The 20,388-nt window shown below is 42.2% G+C and overlaps 1 protein-coding gene across 2 annotated transcripts in view; it reads left to right on the top strand.

The window, feature by feature from the left end:
• Positions 1-20,388, top strand: part of LOC141756652 (tyrosine-protein phosphatase non-receptor type 14-like) — a 45,488-nt gene that overhangs the window by 11,221 nt on the left and 13,879 nt on the right. Inside the window, exons 2-11 of one of the 2 annotated variants that reach the window (XM_074616552.1) lie at positions 1,329-1,731; positions 5,657-5,832; positions 15,456-15,553; positions 16,695-16,762; positions 17,897-17,967; positions 18,059-18,146; positions 18,261-18,349; positions 18,515-18,602; positions 18,806-18,888; positions 19,947-20,007. In XM_074616552.1, coding sequence (XP_074472653.1) covers positions 1,558-1,731; positions 5,657-5,832; positions 15,456-15,553; positions 16,695-16,762; positions 17,897-17,967; positions 18,059-18,146; positions 18,261-18,349; positions 18,515-18,602; positions 18,806-18,888; positions 19,947-20,007 — 996 coding nt within the window. In that variant the 5' untranslated portion in view covers positions 1,329-1,557. Of the gene's footprint in view, positions 1-1,328; positions 1,732-5,656; positions 5,833-8,262; positions 8,419-15,455; positions 15,554-16,694; positions 16,763-17,896; positions 17,968-18,058; positions 18,147-18,260; positions 18,350-18,514; positions 18,603-18,805; positions 18,889-19,946; positions 20,008-20,388 lie in introns of those variants that run through there. The other variant, XM_074616553.1, reaches the window with a different exon arrangement.

Below are 20,388 nucleotides of genomic sequence, written 5' to 3'. Positions count from 1 at the left end.
GGAGCATTGTCGTGCTGTATTTTGGTCTTTTCATTCTTCCATGTGTCTGGCTTTTTTTTTCTCCATTTTCTTCATTTTTGATGCATTTTCCTGTTTTGTGTCTCCGTTTTCATGCACTTTCCTGAAGTTTTTGTAACGGGTCGCCAGTTTTGTCAGTGACCTTTCTTAGTTCTTTTGATTGGAGAAGAGGTTGTTTTCTTCCTTGATTAGGAGGTGTGGAGATGTTTTATGGTTTTGTGGTTTTGTGGTGTAGTTCCTGTCTAACAAGGTTACAAAGTGGCCACCACCCTTGAAATGACACTGCTTTTTAGCAATTTGAATTAATTCCCGTTGACAACATCAGCATTATCCCTTGGTGGGCTCGTGTTTTAACCTGCGGCAAAAAGTTTTTTAAGGTTTGCCTCTCAGTGTTGCGTACAGTATATACATTATACTACTGGTGTGACTATATAAATATAGTAAATATACTTTATGTGCTTTACTTCAAAGCTCTGTCCTCATCAAAGACATGAAAGCTAAGATGACAAACCCAGAGATGTGTTCAAAGTGTTCCCCAAAGACCTGTCTCAACCTTAAAACCACAGTGTGTGTGTGTGTGTGTTGGCTTCCTCATAATAGTGCACTTTTGTTGCAGTAATTAACAGTTTTACGAGTTTCTTATTGACAACATGAATTGACATTTTCTGTTTTGTGGCAGCATCTGTGCCACCACCGCACCGCATGTGTGTGATCTTACACACTACTACACTGTACGCTTCAATGTCTGGCGCTGTGCTGCTGTTGGGCAGAGAGAGAGAGAGGGGAGAGGGGAGATAAAAAGGAAAGGAAAGGCCTCCCACACAGGCAGATATGAGACTTTAGAAGCTCCATTAGTTCCTCAAAGCCAGCTGCCGGGTTCAGATGGATGTCTGCGCTCGGCTGTTTGATGTCCATTCATCCATAGCCTTACATCTCTGCCTCTGTCTCCCGGCTTTGCCCGACGCTGGGCCTCATGGGGCTGGAGAGAGCGCAGCTGCCATAACTATAGGATAAAGCTGTCTGCTACCGTGCGATTCTTGCCTCTGCTGACATCGTAGCACCGCCGTTACCGCTGGTGATCCTGCTAGCCTCGTCTGCTTTTTGTTTCGGCTTGTGTATGGGAGGCAGGCAGGTTGATAATATTGGGAAATATAATGTAGGAAGGTTTTGATATGAAGAATGTTTGCTGATTACAGCACCAAGTAGTTTTTGCATTCCTGTGTGTGTAAAAGTTTGAAAAGAATCCCCAAAACTATCGTGATTATCTTTCGTTATTGACTAATCCATCTCTTTTTCATCTCTCCCTGCAGCACCCGTTCATCCTCCTCCTCCTCATCGTCCTCCTCCTCCTCTCCGGAAATCTTTGGGAATGGGCCAGCGCCTTGCCAGGGTGCATCTTTCCATCCGGTGGCGTGGCTGGCGTCGTGCGAGAGTGAGGAGGGCAGCGGCCAGGTCATAGAGCCCGCCCACCCCTCTCTCCGCTCGCTTGCTCCCAAGTGACTTTTGACCTTTGACTCAGCCAGCGACCTCCAGCCAGCCATGCCCTTCCGGCTGAAGCTGCGGCGCACGCGGCGCTACAACGTCCTGAGCAAGAACTACTTTGTGACGCGGATTCGCCTGCTGGACAGCAATGTTATTGAATGCACTCTGTCAGTGGAGAGTACGGGACAGGAATGTTTGGAGGCGGTGGCCCAAAGGCTGGAACTACGGGAGGTGAGGAGGAGTTTTTTTTATTATATGACCCACGTACAGTACATGCTCATATTAGACTGATATGTCAGCTGGTATTTGGATCATTTGTAATCTAAGCAAAAGCAATTTGATTTGTCAGTTTCCAGTTTCTGTAATCATCTCTTTATTCAGACACATAAAGGCAAGATAAGGAACTGCTACCCTCACAGATGTACAGTGCGTATCAACGTTTTAATGAAGAGTTTTAGTGTCAAAGTTTCAGTAACCCGACCCGCCAGATGGTTTGTTACACAGAACCGTCTGAGAAGCCGTCATTGAAAACTGTTTTGAAAAGGGGCAGGCACTTTCAAAAAAATACTTGGCAGGTGATTGGATGAACCACCTGTCAATCAAACTCTTGCCAAAGCCAGTCGGGAGAAAAGTGAAAACATCTTCTCCATAGAGAAAAACCTTCAGTGCAGTTCTTTGCTCTTCTTTCAATGAAGAAATGCCTGCCTGACACGATTGATTTTTGTGTGATGTATGATCCCGCAATTCTCGCGTGGTCATGTGACATCGCGATAATCTAGCTGCCGTGCAAAGTTACTGTTTCAGGGGTTATCACCGTACCAGGAAACACAATCTTGAGGCACACATTGACATTTTGAGGGCATACAAATGATCTAATTGTCAAGGTATTGAATGTTGATGTAAAATATCAGCTGTTATCAGCTGCAAGACATGTTATTCATAAATATATGACATATTATAATTATGAATAAATGTTACTATTGCGATTTCGATAAAATTTCGATTAATTGTGCAGCGCTAATGAAAATTAAATATTGCCATAAACAGTCATGCTTTTTGATGTACAACATTGTCCACAATGCCGTAATAACATTAGACATATTAAGGGGCATAATCACTGATAATAAATAAATTCAATTCACACAGTATTTATTGTAATCACCCATATCAATCATGCACGGATAAAAAGAAGTAAAACATTGACTCTCACACTTTCACACAGTTATGAATGCATTGCCAGATTGTGTGTTTATTTGTGTGTGTGTGTGTGTGTGTGTGTGTGTGTTTGTGTGTGTGATGGCCACGCGTCTCTCCACACACCCTGTGTGTGTCTCCCTGCCCTCTGCTGTCTCTCCTGCAGGGTCCTTGTCTGTCTCTAACGAAGCGTGGTTACCTCTGTCCTCTTTTCTCTGCAGAAGAAAGAGATACATGCTCATCCCCCTGTCCCACTCACCCCCCCTCCGTCCCCCTGCTTTCTCTCTCTCTCATCCCTTTCTTTCTGTTCCCTAATGTTCTTTACATTTCCTTCATCAAGGCTTAACCACCACCATGCTCTGTACTCACACAGGTACTGTATGTAGCTTTGCCCGGGGGGCTTATTGTTTGTAGATGGAGTTGTTTTGCGTGTGAATAGAGCAGTTTGTTCACAGATCGTAGAAAGAATGTGTCTGTTTGGTTGACGACTGATTGAGTTTGATGAATACGTGTGTTTCGACTGTGCGTCTGCGCCAGCGGGAGTTGCTGACAAAGTGAGAGCGAGGGGCGGTGTACTAGAGCGTACTCGCGTAGTGTCGTGGTATTTGCCAGGTGTCAGTGATGTTATAAATAAAGGTGGTGTGACGCCTCAGCTTCAGCCGCCGTCTGCCCCCATACATGCACGCCAGATCAGGACTCTGTGTGTATGTGTGTGTCCATCTGAATTTCATCTTTATTGCTGTACCTGATAGGGCTGCACGATTATGGCCAAAACGATAATCACGATTATTTTGATCAATATTGATATCACGATTACAAATTAGGGCTGCAAAATGTTGGAAAAAACTGACATTGCAATATTTTTTTTCTGCTATATATATTGCAATATAAGAAAATACAGGAATATTCACCCTACCCCTTTTGCTAGCTACATTTTAAAGTTAAATGCTTCAACCTGCTGCACTTTGAGAGCAAGATTAGCAACAATAAGAGGCTAGATAAACATTTTTTGCTCTTGTATAGATAATATCTATCCCCAAAAGTGAAGCCAAAACATCTCGATCACCAGCTGGTGGCTGGCTGTTAATTTAGGAAGCGCTTGATTTGATATGCAGCAGAGTTTTCTATGAGCAGAACGTGCATTTCAAAACGTAAATATCGCAGGCGATCATGTTCATTTAATTTGTGGGAAGCCAAAATTGGCGATTAATATTCGATTAATTGTGCAGCCCTAGTACCTGAGTGTGGGTCTGTTTGCATGTGAGGAAGAAGTGTTTGTGTATGTGGGTGTGTGTGAGTGCTCTTGCAGCTGCAGCTTTACAACTTTCATTACAGTAGAGTCAAAGCAGGCGGACTAAACAGGTGTGCTTACCTCTTCGTGATATGACACGCACACACACACACTCATGAAACGTCATTCGTGTTATTCTAAATTACATGGTTAACCATTAGTAATATGGCGGCTAAATCTGTAAAAAGAAGAAGAAAAAAGGTTTGACAAACTTAGTGAGATCTTTATTTCGGAGACAAAGTCTCAGGGGTCCGTTTCACAAAAGCCGTTTGTGAGCGCTGCTTACACGCAGATCACAATAGGCAGCAGTGTCATGTGTCACAAATGACGGTCTCTCCCAAGTTGCAGGTAAATTTGCGAGTCTTGCAGGGTTCTGGCATGCTCATGCATGGGTTGCAAGTTAGGACTGCACAATATGAGGAAAATATATGCAACAACGTTGAAATATTACTGACAATAAATACACAAAACGTGTACTCAGTTCTGACTTTCTGCTTTCAGTATACTGCCAAAATACAACAAATGTCTTGTTGAATTAAAAAAAATTAGAGGAAATGATATCCAACATTGTTTTATTGAACATTGAACACAAAAGGAACGAAAATAATGATTTAACGGCATTTTAAAGTGCCGTTTTCTACGAGTCTGAGTGCAGTCAAAAAATCCCTGAGCGCAATATTGCAGTCTTTTGCGATGTGTTTATCGTGCAAGTTGACATCGCGATGATGATAAAAAAAACGATATATTATGCAGCCCTATTGCAAGTATGGTGTTTGTTTTGATGAGTGAAACGTGTCAAAATGAATGTGAAGGGGAAACGATCTTGTGTTGCACATCGCCACCGCCGGATGGTGAAACCTGTCCCAGATCCATAGAAAAGGGCTTCAATAGGATTTATAGCCTGCATCTAGAAACCTCAAATGTAATTTTTTAGTTAATTAGTTTACTATTCTTAGCCCAAGTTGAGGTATACTTGCTGATTCTTGCTGTTTTAACTAGTTACAGCACTTCCGATCTCATCTGCTTAACCGCTCGCTCTTGTTTGGGCCAGTGTTGTAATCAACACAGCATGTTTTAGATCAGCTGTTTCACTTGAAAAGGCCTGTGTTGTTATCCATGAATGTTGTTTCTTCTGTTTATTCAGCTGAAGTGTGTTTCAAACAGCATATGAATCTCTAGATGAAATGATAAGCAAGAGACTTAGTTTTCATTTTGATTTAGTGAGATAGGATCCTTGCCTGTTTCCTTTCTCCCAGGGTAATCTCACCGGCAATGGGTCCGGTCTAATATTTATGTGTAATAGAGTTACGCTGCTGACGTCAAAGGTTTGATCAGATTTGAAGGAGAAATATGTGCTTGTTGTATTGCAGCTGCTTGTTAATCTCTTCTCTGCTCTGCTCAATTGTCCCCGATGTATTTCTCAACTAATTTCCCATTTCACTCCTCAACCTATATCTCTCATCTCTCGAAACCCCTATTTCCCATCCCAACACTTTGTGTTTCCGCTTTTTTATTTCTCTCCATCCATCTTACGCAACTCATCTTTTCTTTGCTTCCTCCACTCTCTTCCTTTCCTCTCCTTCTTGTCCTGTTTCCTTCTCCGTCATCTCCATCTCTTGACCTTGTGCACCACACTGACCTCTTACCTCCGTCTCTCTCCCCCGGCTCCAGACCCATTACTTTGGGCTGTGGTTCCAAGGAAAGACCCAGGCCCCGGCCCATCGCTGGGTGGAGCTGGAGAAACCCCTCAAGAAGCAGCTGGACAAGTTTGGCAATGAGCCACTGCTCTTCTTCGGAGTCATGTTCTACGTGCCCAGCGTTTCCCGGCTGGAGCAAGAAGCCACCAGGTAAAGAGTCTCCAAACACCGCTTCAGTTTGTTCAGCTGTCAGACACTCACATGTTGTTTTATATATTTAATATTCAGTCACAACAGCGACAACCTTTTCTACCAGTGTCTTCTCATTTTGTTTGCTGTACAAACATCAAGAATCTGCCAGATTGAAAAATGTTGAATAATGTAAATGAACCCTTGCATGTTCCATGTAGCCACGGCCAATATGTTGTGCATATTATCATTGAGCAAAGAGGTATAGCGGGGTTAGGAACACTACTTGAAATGTAAAGGCTTTGTCAGAAATCGCATACTATGCACTGTATTCAACATGCTTTTGTGTGAATAAACAGTAGCATGAATCTTTTCGGACGCACTGAGCATTAATTTATGTCGTCACTTCCTGAGAGCCTCCTTGTCGGTCGGAAACGCGTAACCATGGTAACCCGTGCCAACCTCATATGACCAAAATCACAATTTGTGATAATCAAAGTCTGAATTAATAAAAAAATAAAAATACATTACACCTAACAAAGTGAAATCTTATACTTAAAGATAAATTGAAGCGTTATTGACGTTACAGAGCTGTCCGTCAACGTCTGTTATGAAAGTTGCCGTCACTTGTGGGATATTTGTTGCCATAGTGTCCAGCATTTGTGTACTGTTATATTTCACTGGAAATAATATGCAATTTGCGTACTATTGGTTTTATACATACTAAAAAATCTCACCATCTGTTTTACCGTACTAAATGACATGTTAGTATGGAATCCCGGACGCAACCCATGTGTCTGTGAGGAGAAATGTTCAAGTAAACAAAAAAAGGATGTCACTACCAGATAGGTTGCCATGGTAACAGTGTCATACTGACAATGATTGATGACATGGGAAGAGAAAATTGATTTGTGTGTGATCTTTGGATACACCTGGTCACATTTACTGTGGTTCCAGACCCTATGAATCGATTTGTTCATCATGTGTCCACCGATGTCTGTTTTCAGACGACCAATCGGAGCTAAGCAGGCGGGATTATGAATGGGGCTGTCATCTCCCTACTTAGCTAGCTCGCTAGTTACATTCATGAAAAATAGTAACAGAAAAAATGACGACAAGCGTGGATGAGATTGACAACCACGAGATGGATGTCATTTCAGTCTGATTATCAGCAGCAGTGTGTGTGTGAGGGAAAGAGTGTGAATTATCATGTTGGCTAGCTGTGAAAAGGGCATCCAGGGGTCAGTGTGTAATGGACAGTCTGCCGTCTCAGATTCCTTCTCACACTCACACACAGACACACACACACACACCAACACACACACACTCCGCAGGTCTGCCTCGCACGGAGCTGGTGAATTTGCGGCTTCTGCTTCGCTGGATGTGGGAAAGGTCGACTGCAGGTCACAGCTTGATGTTTTGACGCCAGAGTTAGCTTTAAGGTGTGTGAGTGTGTGAGTGTGTTAACCATTTACGCTGTTGAATCACCTCGCTTTTTTGAGGAGGAGGCAGGACTGGACATGCTATTTCTGTGCTTACATGGTAAATAATGAAATCATCATGTATCAGTGACCGGCCTGATACACTCAGAGAGAGATTGTGTGTGTGTGTCTGCAGGTTCGTTATACAGAAGTCAGGATCTGCTCTGGTAAAGAGATGGTTTTCCAGGAAACCCCTGCAGGCCTTTATGGTGTGTGTGTGTGTATGGGGGTTATGGGGGTTGAAGGGGTTATGATGGGGCCTAAGGGGCAATTTAGGGAACAATGGTCGCCTCTTTTTCCTCAAGCCCCCTCTCTTTCTCTTACAATCCCTCTACATAGTGTCACCCCTGCTCCTTTTTATCAAGAGCAGATCTCCACATCACTCCAATCCCGCATTTTTTTACTCTCTTTCTCTTCATCCTCCTTTTCTCTCTCCCTCTTTCTCTTTTTTTTTTTTTGTTTGTCAGGAATGTTGGCACAGCCGTCCAGCGTAGGAGGCGGACCACACATTCCTCCCAGCAGAAGTGCTGGGGGTAAATGGGGGGGGGGGGGGGGGGGGGGATGGCGGGGGGATGTCTGGTTTACAAAACACACACTCACTCACCTCGCACACCTCGCACACTCCCCCCCAAGAATCCTCTCAGAAGCCAGCTGCAGCCCTGTCAGAAGAGTTAGTCACAATACACCACATTGTAAGAACATACACGACCCCCGAGGTAAGCTTTTTTCTAAAAGACCCATCCCCTTTTTTCTTCACATCAAGTTGAGAACAATCTTTTTTTTTTGATGAAGTTCAAAACACACTTTTTTTTATTGCCTTAATCAAGGGTTTAAAAAAGCTTTCTTTGCTCTTATGTTGTCTGTACTTTCCTTTGAGAACATAAATCAGTGTGGGAATGATAACAGTTACAACTGACGGCCCTTCTTTTCTTTTTTTTTTAAATGTAGATAATTTATTGAGGTTGATTTGGGTCACATCCAATGAAGCAGAGCGTTGTTTTTTCTACACACCTGGTCTGGTGATGAAGGGGGGAAGGGCAGGAATCAGAGAAAGAATGACAGAGGCAAAGAGGAAGACAAGTGGGGACAGAGAAAGTAAAAGTTTGGCAGCAACACTTGGCTTTGGGTTTGTAACTTGTTATTTATGTGGTTTAAGCTCGCTGCCAGCATGTGTTTCTGCTGGAACTTACACATATTTATGTGTCCGCATAGAAAAGTATGTTTGTGTTTGTGTCTAAAAACAGAGTAGGAGTGAGTGGATTTGGTTTTTGGGACGCTTGTGCTTTGATTTACTGTTTCACTAAACCCTTTTTTTTAGGAAAGTTACTTTTAAAACTAAAATGTTCCTGGCCTTAAACTGAAGTTACCAACTGAGATGTAGGTCATGGGTTTAAAATGCCTCCTCTGTTCATTTGAACAGAAATTAGATTGTAAGAAAAAGAACACTTGGTTTTATAAACAAATTCATCTTAACTTGTTGCCAGAAACTAGAGAGACAGAGTGTTGACTCTGCCTCCTCTGAGTAAATGAGATTTACTGAGAAAGTAATGTGAGTTTTATAATGTGGTCTGGTCTTTGAAGTTCAGTGTTTGACTGATGTGTAACCTGATACGAGATCTCCCTCTCTTCCCGTCCATCCATTCATCTGTTTTTCCTTCGCTCTCTTCCTCTCTTCATGCAGCTGTGAAAATTACCCAAAGCAGGGGGCTAAAGTATCAGTGTGTGTGTGTGTGTGTATGTGTGTGAGTGTGTGTGTGTGTGTGTGTGCTTACCGGCTGCATATTCACACCAATAATTGAATTATCAAGCAATTAAGGCAGTAATGCAAGAAAGCTGGAGCCCATGTAAACACTGTTCTCCATTATGTTGATGCAGTTATGCTCATAGTTTCAGTTATTGCTGCAAGATACACTATGTGGGGTTATATTATGTAATTGTAAAAACTTAATTAGAATTTTTTTTACCATGTTTTGCAACACATGTTTTTATCCAATTTCCTGATGATGCTTTACAAAGATATTTTTACTGGGAAGATTTTTCACTTTGTTTCTCTCTTAGTCCTCTATAATACAAACAAACTTTCCATGCTTGAAGTGGCATCTTTACCAAACAACTTTGTACATGCTATACGGCATGGGTGCCCAAGGTTTTTCTCTTGGAGGGCCAAAACTGGAACTTAATAGTGGGCCACGGACCAAAAGCAACCACCTATTGTATTGTATTGTATTGTATTGTATTGTTAAGATGCATAATGGTACTACGATACCAAATTCCCCTAATTGAATATTCTTTACACAGTGAAACCCTTAAAACCCACCTGCCTAATACAATTGGGCTCATTTCCAATCATACCCAATTTATGTAATTCCAAGATTGTTTAGGGACCCTAGTATGCAGGAATATTCAAATACACCATTTTTACAATAGGTGAAAATAACACATCTATATTACATTAAAACAACTACATGTTTTTGCCCTAAACTGCATGTGATTATCATAAAGGGGGCATGTCTGTAAAGGGGAGACTCGTGGGTCCCCATAGAACCCAATTTCATCCACATATCTTGAGGTCAGTGGTCAAAATTGAGTTATTTTGCCTTGTTCCCGACAAGCTAGCATGACATAGTTAGGTTTTCTAGTTTCATATGATACCAGTAACTTCACTCTAGCTCTGAAAGACAGTAAAGTCAGTCGGGATCGCCAGCAATCACGCCGAGTCTTTTAATAAAAAAAAAAAAAAGAAATTGCTAGAAACATTTGGTGGGCCAAATTGAACCTTATGGAGGGCCAACTTTGGCCCGCAGGCCCCACTTTGGGCAGCCCTGCTCTACGGGGATGAAGCTAATAGAAATAGCTAATGGTTTTATAGCAATATTCACACCAAGATGGCCACAAGGATAAACCACAGATTGGGTTTGAAGTTGAACAGTGGAGGATGAGCTTTGACTTTGTAACAGAATCTGTAGAGTGTAATTTTAGCCAGAATGGCCCTTTAGGCCGCTCATGTAAACACATAAATCAGAGTAATGCCGTACTCGCATTACTAGTCATGACAAAATTGGTTGGACTGCTTAGGTGTGAGTGTATCATCCAGAGTCAGTTGCACCGTGTCTGAGCCCTGATCTGCTTCTTGTACTAATCCCAGACTACCTCCTATATATTACTCACTTAACTAGATATCCTCCTGTACCACCTCCTTTTTTTGTTCTCTTTCTGGAAACCACCTCTTTGGATACTTTCCATTTTTACCACACACACACACACATCTTACAGAAGGTGTGTGTGGTTGAAGCCTTCTGCTCCTTCTGTCTCACTGATATGAAGGAGGGTTAAAGTGGCCCAGAGAGAGAAAGTGAGGAACCTAAACAGAGAGCTGTTGACCGGAGCGAGGCCAGCTGGCCTCAGCAGCCCCCAAGGCTAGCAGCACCAACAGCCTTGAAATCCTTGCATTGTTCAGCTAGTTATCACTAACACACACACACTCACACTCACACACATACAGCTGTACTCTGTTGTGCCCCTTGCTGATTCAACACATTTCAAAGTGAAATCCTCCGGCCTCCCACACAAGCCGTCTGCACCCATCCAGGGTTGAGGGGGTGGTCAGGGTCATACCACTGCAGAGGTAGGGGGGTGGGGGGTGAAGCATATGTACACACACATTCATGCATGCATGCACATATGCTTGCAGGCTTGTTGTCCGGGGCCACTTGGACATCTGGCAGCATGTCTTGAGCGGGGCTTGAACATGCGTGGGCATATAAAGGGCCCTTTGTGCCTGTGTGGCTGCCTGGAGTGCCAGCAGAGCGCTATGCCATGGTGGAAGTCACAAGTAACTCTCAGTGAGGAGGAAAGCTCTACCTCATGTCTGTGTGTGTGTGTGTACGTTCACCTGTTATTACAGCATAGTGATGTCATTCTGACATGCTTGCCAGGTGTGTGGCATCATAAGGACGTCTTTGTGGACACATATTATATTTGTAGGCTTACGAGTGATAGTCTATGTGGCCAGAACATGATTAGGTTGTTAATTAAGTTTTATTATTTGATTTACTCTTAAGGATAGATTCACCCAAATTACATTAACGCATGTTTTCTCACTTATCTCTAGTGATATCTAGCCATGCAGATAGTTTTGGTTTTATTAGCCCAGGTTTTTTAGATATGTGTTGGAGGTAGAGCTTCAACGAGTAATCGATTTAGTTGTCAACTATTAAATGAATCACCAACTATTTTGATAATCGATTAATCTGTTTGAGTAATTTTTTAAGAAAGAAAAAAGTCTATATCCTCTGATAGAATAACAATATCAAGTTGTTGTGATGCAAAGTATAGCTGTCTAAATTAATGAGAAAAGGCAGCTTTTGCAAAACATGTTTTAAGTGTTATAGATAGAAACCCTAATTCTGTCCCTTTAACATGGTTTCGCAGGTCAGGAGATATGCTTTAATCTAGAGTTGCAATGATTAATCACCAACTATTTTGATAATCGATAAATTTGTCTGATCATTTGTTAAGAAAACATTCTCTGATTCCAGCTTCTTAAATGTGAATATTTTCTAGTTTCTTTACTCCTCTATGACAGTAAACTGAATATCTTTGAGTTGTGGATAAAACGAGACATTTGAGGACGTCATCTTGGGCTTTGGGAAACACTGATCAGCATTTTTCTCCATTTTCTGATATTTTATTGACCAATCGAAGCGAAATTGACAATGAAAATAATCATTAATTGCAGCTCAAAGTTTCAACATCATAGGTAAATTGAATTTCAGCACTGAAAAGTGACTTACGGCAGTATGTCTTTCCAGAGACGGCATTCCAGTTACTCTGGATATACAAAAGACCTCACGATCAACAGTTTTGAACTACTTCCTACTGGAGAAATAGTCCTGTAAAAACTTTTGAAAATGTGTTCTATAGACCATCCAGAGTAATGGGGACACTTTGTCTGGAAAGATGTATTTTTTTCAGTGTTTTTAGCATAGATTACAAAGGCAAAGACTATCAACAAGACAGTACACTTACTAGAGAATAGTAATCTTATGATCATTGTCTGCAAAGTATCAACATATTTGAGGAAAATCACCTTTTGTCTGAACTAGTCCCAACCTGTAGACCTATCCAACTTGTGTACAGGGTAAACAAGTAGACAAAGGTTTTTTGTTTTTTTTAAAGGGTCAAAAGTCTAAAAGGTTTGTTTTGTGATGTTTTGTGTAATTTCAGTGTCACACTTTCACTTGTTCATAGTTATTTTAACAGTTTACCGTCCGCCTCTCCACCGCCGGCCTCACATATATATATAAACACCATCATGCTGTTACCATTGAACCTCAGAATGAGAACCAACCACTGTCAACCTCAACATTTCCCCAGACCCCATACTGAGAGCGCTGGGAAAACATGGAGAGTTTGTAAAAACAAAGTCCACAATCATTTGAAGGGGTTTTGTGTCCCGCGAAGCTCCTCCCACCCCCCCCCTCCTCCACACCGCATCAGGCTCCTCCCCAACGCTGCAGCCACGGCGGTTGGGGTTGGCTAATTAGGGGGTTGCCACGGGAACGGAATGGCAGCATAGCCAACGGGTGTAATGACAGGGTGAGGGAGGAGGGCGGGGTCAGATTATAGGCCTGGGAGTATGCTGAGTGGAGCTCAAAAAAGAAAAGAACAAGCAGGAGGAGAGAATGTGAAGAAGAATATGAACATGAAAGATGTAAAGAAACATAAAGGAGGGCATGAAACTCTGAAACTATGAGGGTAAATTAACAATTCAGAGGGAGCTAAATGGTGGAGGATTGGTGAGAGCAACTGAGATGACAGGAGGAAAGAAAATGTAGGAATTGAGGAACTCAAAAGTATGTGTGTGTGTGTTTGAGTGTGAAAGAGAGACTGAGTGAGTGACTAAGCATGTATAGCTCAGTGGTTCCCACGTAGACGTTTGTGTACTCTGGCATGGACTGTCTAATGTACGCTTCCACTCAGCTTCTTCTGACTGTGTGTGTGTGTGTGTGTGTACGTCAGAAAAGGTGTCTCACGGCCCACATTGGAAAGACCGGTGGTCACCATGGCAACAAACAGGAAACGGTGTGTGCGAGTTTTTACGCAGCCGAGCCCGGTCACCCTGACAATTCTCTCTTTCCTCCTGTGTGGCCACTCCATTCTCCAAAAGACAAACATCCAGTTGGACCGCGGGCTAAAAGTGGACAAAAGGAGCTCAGAAACTTTTAAGGAGCTCGGCGTATTTCAGCCTCTGGGGTTTTGGGACTTTTTTACCACATTATGTGAAGGCTGCAAGTGGGCTCAACAATCTGAACTGTGTCATCATATCGGCTTACACTTGGCAAAACCACCACTGCCCAAAACCACAGTGCCCAGTCCCCAGTTTGCCTCAATTACAATACTCCTCTTTTGTCCAGCTTGTGTTGGCACTACCTAAAATTAAACTCAGTCCTCAGCTCCATGTAACATGCTCGCCGTTAGCCGAAAATTTACAGACCTATAAAATGGTATTGTTTATCCCGTACTGGTGTACATTTGGCATTCCTCTCAAGTCAAAAATGAGTCACTGGTATTTCAAATAGAGGTGATTCACTCATTCCTCACTTGGATTCTGCAACAAGCTTCTCTGGCATTGTTTTAAATGGCTAATGCTTGTTGCCAATACTGTCTTGACGCATACTTTCTGTTGCACAAACCAGAAGCAGAAGAATACGTCTCTCTGTGGTGTCTCTTTGGATGTTTGCAATCCTCCAGTTGCTAATGTAGCAACGCCTTGATCACAGCTCGTCTTACTTTCTTTGGTCAAATGTGTTGAAGTGAAAGCCATCATGTTTTCCAACTCGATTTAATAGAAGTGGTGTTCGGAGACAGTGTGGCTAGTTGGAAAAATTACAATAACCACCGACCCAAATTCTGGTGAGTTTCTGAAAGCTAATAAGAGTGCCTACCACCCACCTAGTCAGATGTTTTGTGCAGTTGAGCTGGTAGAAAATGCTGTGGTATGCAGTGTGAGCAAGACTAAAGCCGGGCTCAGACTAAAGGAGTTTTATCCCTGATTCACCCCTCCAGACAATCGGAGGAAAGATCTGGTCTGGGACCTTGGTCGGTACTGATGTTCGGCCCATATTACTGATAAAGTGAGGCGTTTACAGATCCAGTCTTAATCCTCCCGAACTGTTCACAGACTCATCGAGGCCGCCACAATTAATATTAAACATGTTTGATATTATTTTATTTAGGAGTTAAAATCTGGATGATAACATCAGTACCTCCCAAGCCAACCCACAGCAGCTGATGGTGTTGCCAAGCAACAATAAACATTCTAGCCCTCGAGGCTTACATTAGTTTGCATACTACTGTTGACAGATGTTAAAACTGACAGTTAAAGTCTCACCTCCAGTTCTTGCTGAAGAATAGACAACCTGTGTTTACCGCATCTCCCCAACCATTTTCTCATGCAGACTCATTAAACCTTCTGCTTTTGTTTTGTCTCACTGAAAAGCATTACTACAGCGCATCAGTCTCCACTTTGTTTACGTCTGCTTCCCAATGAGATCATATGAGATCATGTGAGATCACGTGAGGTGGTGTATTGCTCCCTCTGGCACAATAATGAATAATATCCTGTGGTGTGTGATGCGTCATTATTTTCAAATCTTGAAGTGTGTGCGTGTTTGAGATTAGAAAAGCCAAAATCTCATAGCATCGCATCCACTAGTTGATGAGATATTTCACTACGAAACAAAAATGTCAACGTCACGGTGGGACTAGAGGAAAAGTCAGGGAATCGTGAACGTCTGTATAAAATGTCATCACAATCCATCCAATAATTGTTGAGATATTTCAGTCTGTGGTGGACTGACCGACAGACCCATATTGGCATTCCTAGAGCCTGCGGTCGTGTCTAGAAGGGAGCCCGCAAATTGCGAAATCTGATCGGAGATCTGCAAAAACTCTCGCGAGACTCACTGCCCCGACGACCTATCCTAACTTTAACTATTAGAGGTCAATGCCTAACCTTAACGCAAGAGTTTCCCCAGTTTGCAGGCTTCCTTGTAGACTACCCCTGCTAGCGGCTGCCGTGGCATTTCCAACACCAGTGTCACTCTACACAGCATCTCATCTTAATAACTCTTTCTTTCTTTTTTCCTTCTTTCTCCCTAGGTATCAGTATTACCTGCAGGTGAAGAAAGTGGTGTTGGATGGACGTCTCCACTGCACAGTAGAGCAGGGGATCAGACTAGCTGGCCTAGCAGTACAAGGTAAGACACACACTCACACACACACACACATGCATGAACAAACATCTCATGTGAATAATCTACCAGAGGGAGACAGGCAGCACAAGAGAGAAAGAGTGAGCACAAACTCACACTTTCTCAGGTCATCTCGACTTCACTACCTAATATGGCTGCATACCACTGGGAGAGCCCAGTCCACTTGAGTTCCTATGGTATCAGTCTTAACACACACACACACACACACAACCTCACTCCATCTCCTCGGTCTTGTTCCTGGGTGCTGTCTGTGTCTCGGGGAATGTAAACAGACAGTTAGCTTATCGCTAGTTCCAAGGTTAGCATTAGTAGCATCAGGAAGACGCTTATCTGAAAGGAGGCGAGGATCCTCCGCTGCACCTCCTTTTGTCCGACAGACAGCAGAACAGTACTTAGGATGCACTCACAAGGCCCTATCTGGAGGCCTGACAATGTTATGGAGATGGTGTGCAGGTGGGGACAATACTGGTGTGCTGTGGATATTTATTTTTGTAACAATAAGGTGCACTGATTTTTGATTAGTTACAAGTGGTTACTCTGAAATCAAAGACTATTAGCCAAAGTAGAACATTTTTGCTTCCCTAATGTGGCAACTGTGTACATTTCTTCCCTAGAAAATGCTCCAAAAACTTGGAAAGTAAGCCTTTAGCTACATTAAAAGAAAGAAAAAGTGTAGCAACATTTTAGCTACAGCGATTTAACAGTCAGCAACAGTCTTGATATCAAAATATGTTACTTGGAAGAAGGCAAATATGTTGTTTATTACTTTCTGCAACAACTCTATGGAGAGAAAAAATAAAACAACCTTGGCATTAATTGGAAAGACTAATTATCTTGACATTATCTCGACGTTATCTTCTTTGGCACGCACATATCCTTTAGGAATGAATAACTATGTAGATAAAAACCTTTTAGATGAAGGCCAATTGAAACATATATGCAGTATTTATAATAACAAACGTCTGTTCATACCATCTGGAGTGTGAATGTTACCCGACAGTTTTCAGTTTTCACAACAAAAGACGATACATTCAGATGTGTGATTTGTAAATGTTACGTTCAAACACTTGGAAATTAGGTTTTTAACCTAAAAGGTTATAAAATGTATGTGTTTGTATTTTTCTAGCTGACTTTGGAGACTTCACTCAGTTCATGTCTCAGGACTTCCTCAGGGAGTACGTGCTCTTCCCAGTGGTGAGTCCTTCACTGTTCAAATAAGTGTGTGTGTGTTTTTCTCTGTGTGTGTTTGTGTGGCGCCTGAAGGCACACATTCTTGTGTCACCTGTGTACCTCCTCTCTCTGCATGCCTGATTGACAGGCAGAATAAAGAGAAAGAATAAGAAGCGGAGTGAGATAAAGATCTAGTGGATACCAAATGTATTACATCAACGGAACACTATTTGACTCTGTTACATATCCAGCTACCTGACGTTCATTGCTACACCATCGACTCATTGAAGAGAGTAAACAGGCCTTTACACAGTGGAGGTCTTGTGATGAATTTGCACAAGAGGTGCAATGATATACCGGTATTAACGATAGCCATGATGATTAAAAATGAAATATTGATATCATGTTAATAATACACATATGATAATATTGTGTAAATAATCCAGCGTCTCTTAAATCATTTTATATAAACAGTTATGATTACTCACTCTCTCTCCACCTCCCTACACTCGTATTTTGAGTGCAATTCACTTGCCAAAAAAGAGACAAAACTCACAATGAACAAAGATGAATGTGACTGATGGCACTGGTATTTTTATATTAAAATGTTCTATAGATATTGCGATAATATTGTTAACGTGAATTCTTTTGGCCACAGCAATCATATAGTAAAAATCTTTTATCGCGACAGCCCTAATTTGCACACGAATCTTTTTTCGAACTGTTTTTGTCATGAATACTTTCACACAGAATGTGAATCTCATGCAGCAAGAAAGCTACATACTTTTTTTTTTAGAACAACTTCTGTTTTTTCTGAGCTTTCGCACCGTGAATAAAGGCAGGTTGAGTTGCGCCTATATTTATGAAACAACAACACGGAGGCTCCGCAGTCCGAACCAGGACGGCAAACTTATTACTTATTACTCCTTTCAACCTTCATAAAGGCCGCGCATACAGGATCCACTTCTTCTGTTCTTACTTTTCACAATAAAAGCACTAGACGTATAATATTTGCAAGCAAGTATTTTGTATTTTTGTCACGTTTATTCATCGCGCCCCCGGTGTGTAAAGGTCTTAGTCAGTTTTTCGTGTTTTCCTCTTCCATTTCTTTCTTATGTTCTGCCTCATGTTTTGCTCACTTCTGGTTTTTCCTCTCAGAACTGGCCTAATAGTGACGAGGTGCTGGAGGAGTGGACCCAGAAAGTCGCTGAGGAGCACAAGAGTCACTGGTACTGTCAGCTTCATTTTATTCTGTTTGTACATGTGCACATTTGAACCTAGACCGAGTACCAGGTACTATATCTGTCTGTGCTTTCTCAGTCGAATGCAGACCGCTGAGGCAGAGCTGCTGTACATCAAAGAGGTGGAGAAACTGGACGGCTTTGGGCAGGAGAGCTTTCCCGCTAAGGTAGGTGAACGTATTACTCACAGCCTCCTACACAGACACACAAACCTCTAGAGTAGCTCATTTCTTTGATTGTGAGAAGACTTAGTCCTAATGATATTCACTCTTCTTCCACAGGACAACTACACAAACGATATTTTCATCGGTGTGTCCTTCATTGGAGTGTTTGTCAAACACAGAAATGGCAGATCCATCATGCTCCACAAGTAAGCCCCCTAACCCTCCATCGTATTTATCTATTTTTTTTTCTGTGATCATGAGGTCGCAGGGTTTATACAAATCTATGAATACGGAAGAAAATATTGTGAATTTTGTGTGGGAAAATTCAATCCTTGTGTGCATTTGTTTGTGTTTCCGTTTGTGTGTGACAGGTGGAAGGACATTGGCACCATAGCGCACAACAAGTCAGCCATCACAGTGGAGATAACAAGCAGAGACGACACCATCATTTTTCACATGGTGAGTGTTGTGTCTGCGGGTGGTCTCGGTACACACAAACATGCTTTATACAAGGTTTCTAGTGGGAAGTTAAACAAAAAAAGCACAAACACATTCCTAGATATCCCTGTACAGAGACAAATACAGGCTTTGGAATTTCTATAAATACGACTGCTGTGTTAATTTAAAAATATCTATGTTTTTCTTTGTGTTTGTATCTGCAGGAGGATATGGAAATGGCAAAGTACATCGCTCGTCTTTTCACGGCCAGACACAAATTCTATAAACAGAACAAGATCTGTGCAGAGTGAGTCTCGAGGCTACCGGAGAGGCCAGCTGAAGGCCGCTAGAACACTATATATCCTGAATTATCTGCCATTTAAAGCGATAGTTTGGTTGTTTTGAAGTGGGGTTGTATGAGGTACTTAATTAATAATTAGTGTATTACCTACAATAGATGACGGCACACTCCCAGTTTGGAGAAACAGACAGGAGTCACCGCTCGGAAGCAAAGAAATCTACTGCTGTGGACGGAGCCGGCAGCAAAATGTATTTTAGCCACCTAAAAAAAATCAATATCAGTTTAATTGTACTCTATATTTAAAACATTTCCACCGCTTTACTTTGCCATGAAACAGCCTTTTCTGACGGGCAACTGAAGCCATTGTATCCATCTATGCTCTCGCCAAAGCCACCAGACTCTATTGAAAAAAAAAATTTAATATTACTCCACAGAACACGGGGGTTGCTGGTCTACCGCTGCCTCGATCGGTTAGTTTGTTTGTGCTCATGTGTGACTTTGGTGAATCCGAACTAATCAAAGTCACACAACAACACAAACAAGCTAATGGATTAAGGCAGCAGCAGTAGTAGACCAGCAACTCCCGTGTTCTGCGAGGTAAAATTACTGCTTTTTTCAATGGAGTCTGGTTACTTCAGTTCCACGATGGAAACAAAAACTGTATAGCTGTCAACCGGTGAAAATATTCTAAATATAGCGTACACTTAAACTGATATTGATTTTTTTAAAGTGGGCCTTTCTTTTAGGTGGCTAAAACACGATTTGCTGCCGACCCTGTGCTGTAACTCCTGTCTGCTTCTTCTAGCAGGCCGTGTGCCGACTGTTATCTACTGTATGTAATACACTGATTATGGATAAGTACCTCATGCAACCTCCCTTCAAAACACCCAAACTATCCTTTAATGTTTAATATGTGTAAATTAATGTAAAATAGAGTTCACCAACTTTTTGAAGATTATGGAAAAGAAAATACCAAAACAAATTGTATAACGTTAATCTTGAATTGGTTATATAGAGTTCACGATACTTTCAGTTTGTGAATCATCTCTTCTGTTTCTCTTTAGGCCCACGCACTCACCTGCACCAATCAGGAGGAGACCCACCTGGACCAACCGCCTCTCTCTGGTACCGTCAGCTTGCTTTGATGTGGTTCATTATCGCTGGTTATTGCTCAGTGGTTTGACACAGTGTGTAAATGAGACCAGAAGGCAGGGGACGGAGGGAGAATTTGGGAGGGAAGACAGAAACGGCTGTGGTTAGAGATTTGACCCTGCTCTCCCACTCAGGGCAGCGCTTAATTGTGCCATGGAGCCTTTGGTTTTAACGTGCGTTGGTGGTGTGGTGGGTGTTGTTGGAAAGTTTGCAAGGGTGTTGCTTGCTCTGATTTCCGGTGCGACAATGAAGGCAGTGATTTGTGCGTCTCCCTCCCTGCTGGCCAGACAATGGCTCGGCTAAATGTGGCACAATAGCTGTTCAGTCAGTCCACTCGAGTGCTCAGTTGTCTGT

Source organism: Sebastes fasciatus, chromosome 18 (genome assembly GCF_043250625.1).
Source record: "Sebastes fasciatus isolate fSebFas1 chromosome 18, fSebFas1.pri, whole genome shotgun sequence".
NCBI classification, from domain to species: Eukaryota; Metazoa; Chordata; class Actinopteri; order Perciformes; family Sebastidae; genus Sebastes; species Sebastes fasciatus.
This window is presented reverse-complemented; position numbering and strand designations above follow the sequence as displayed.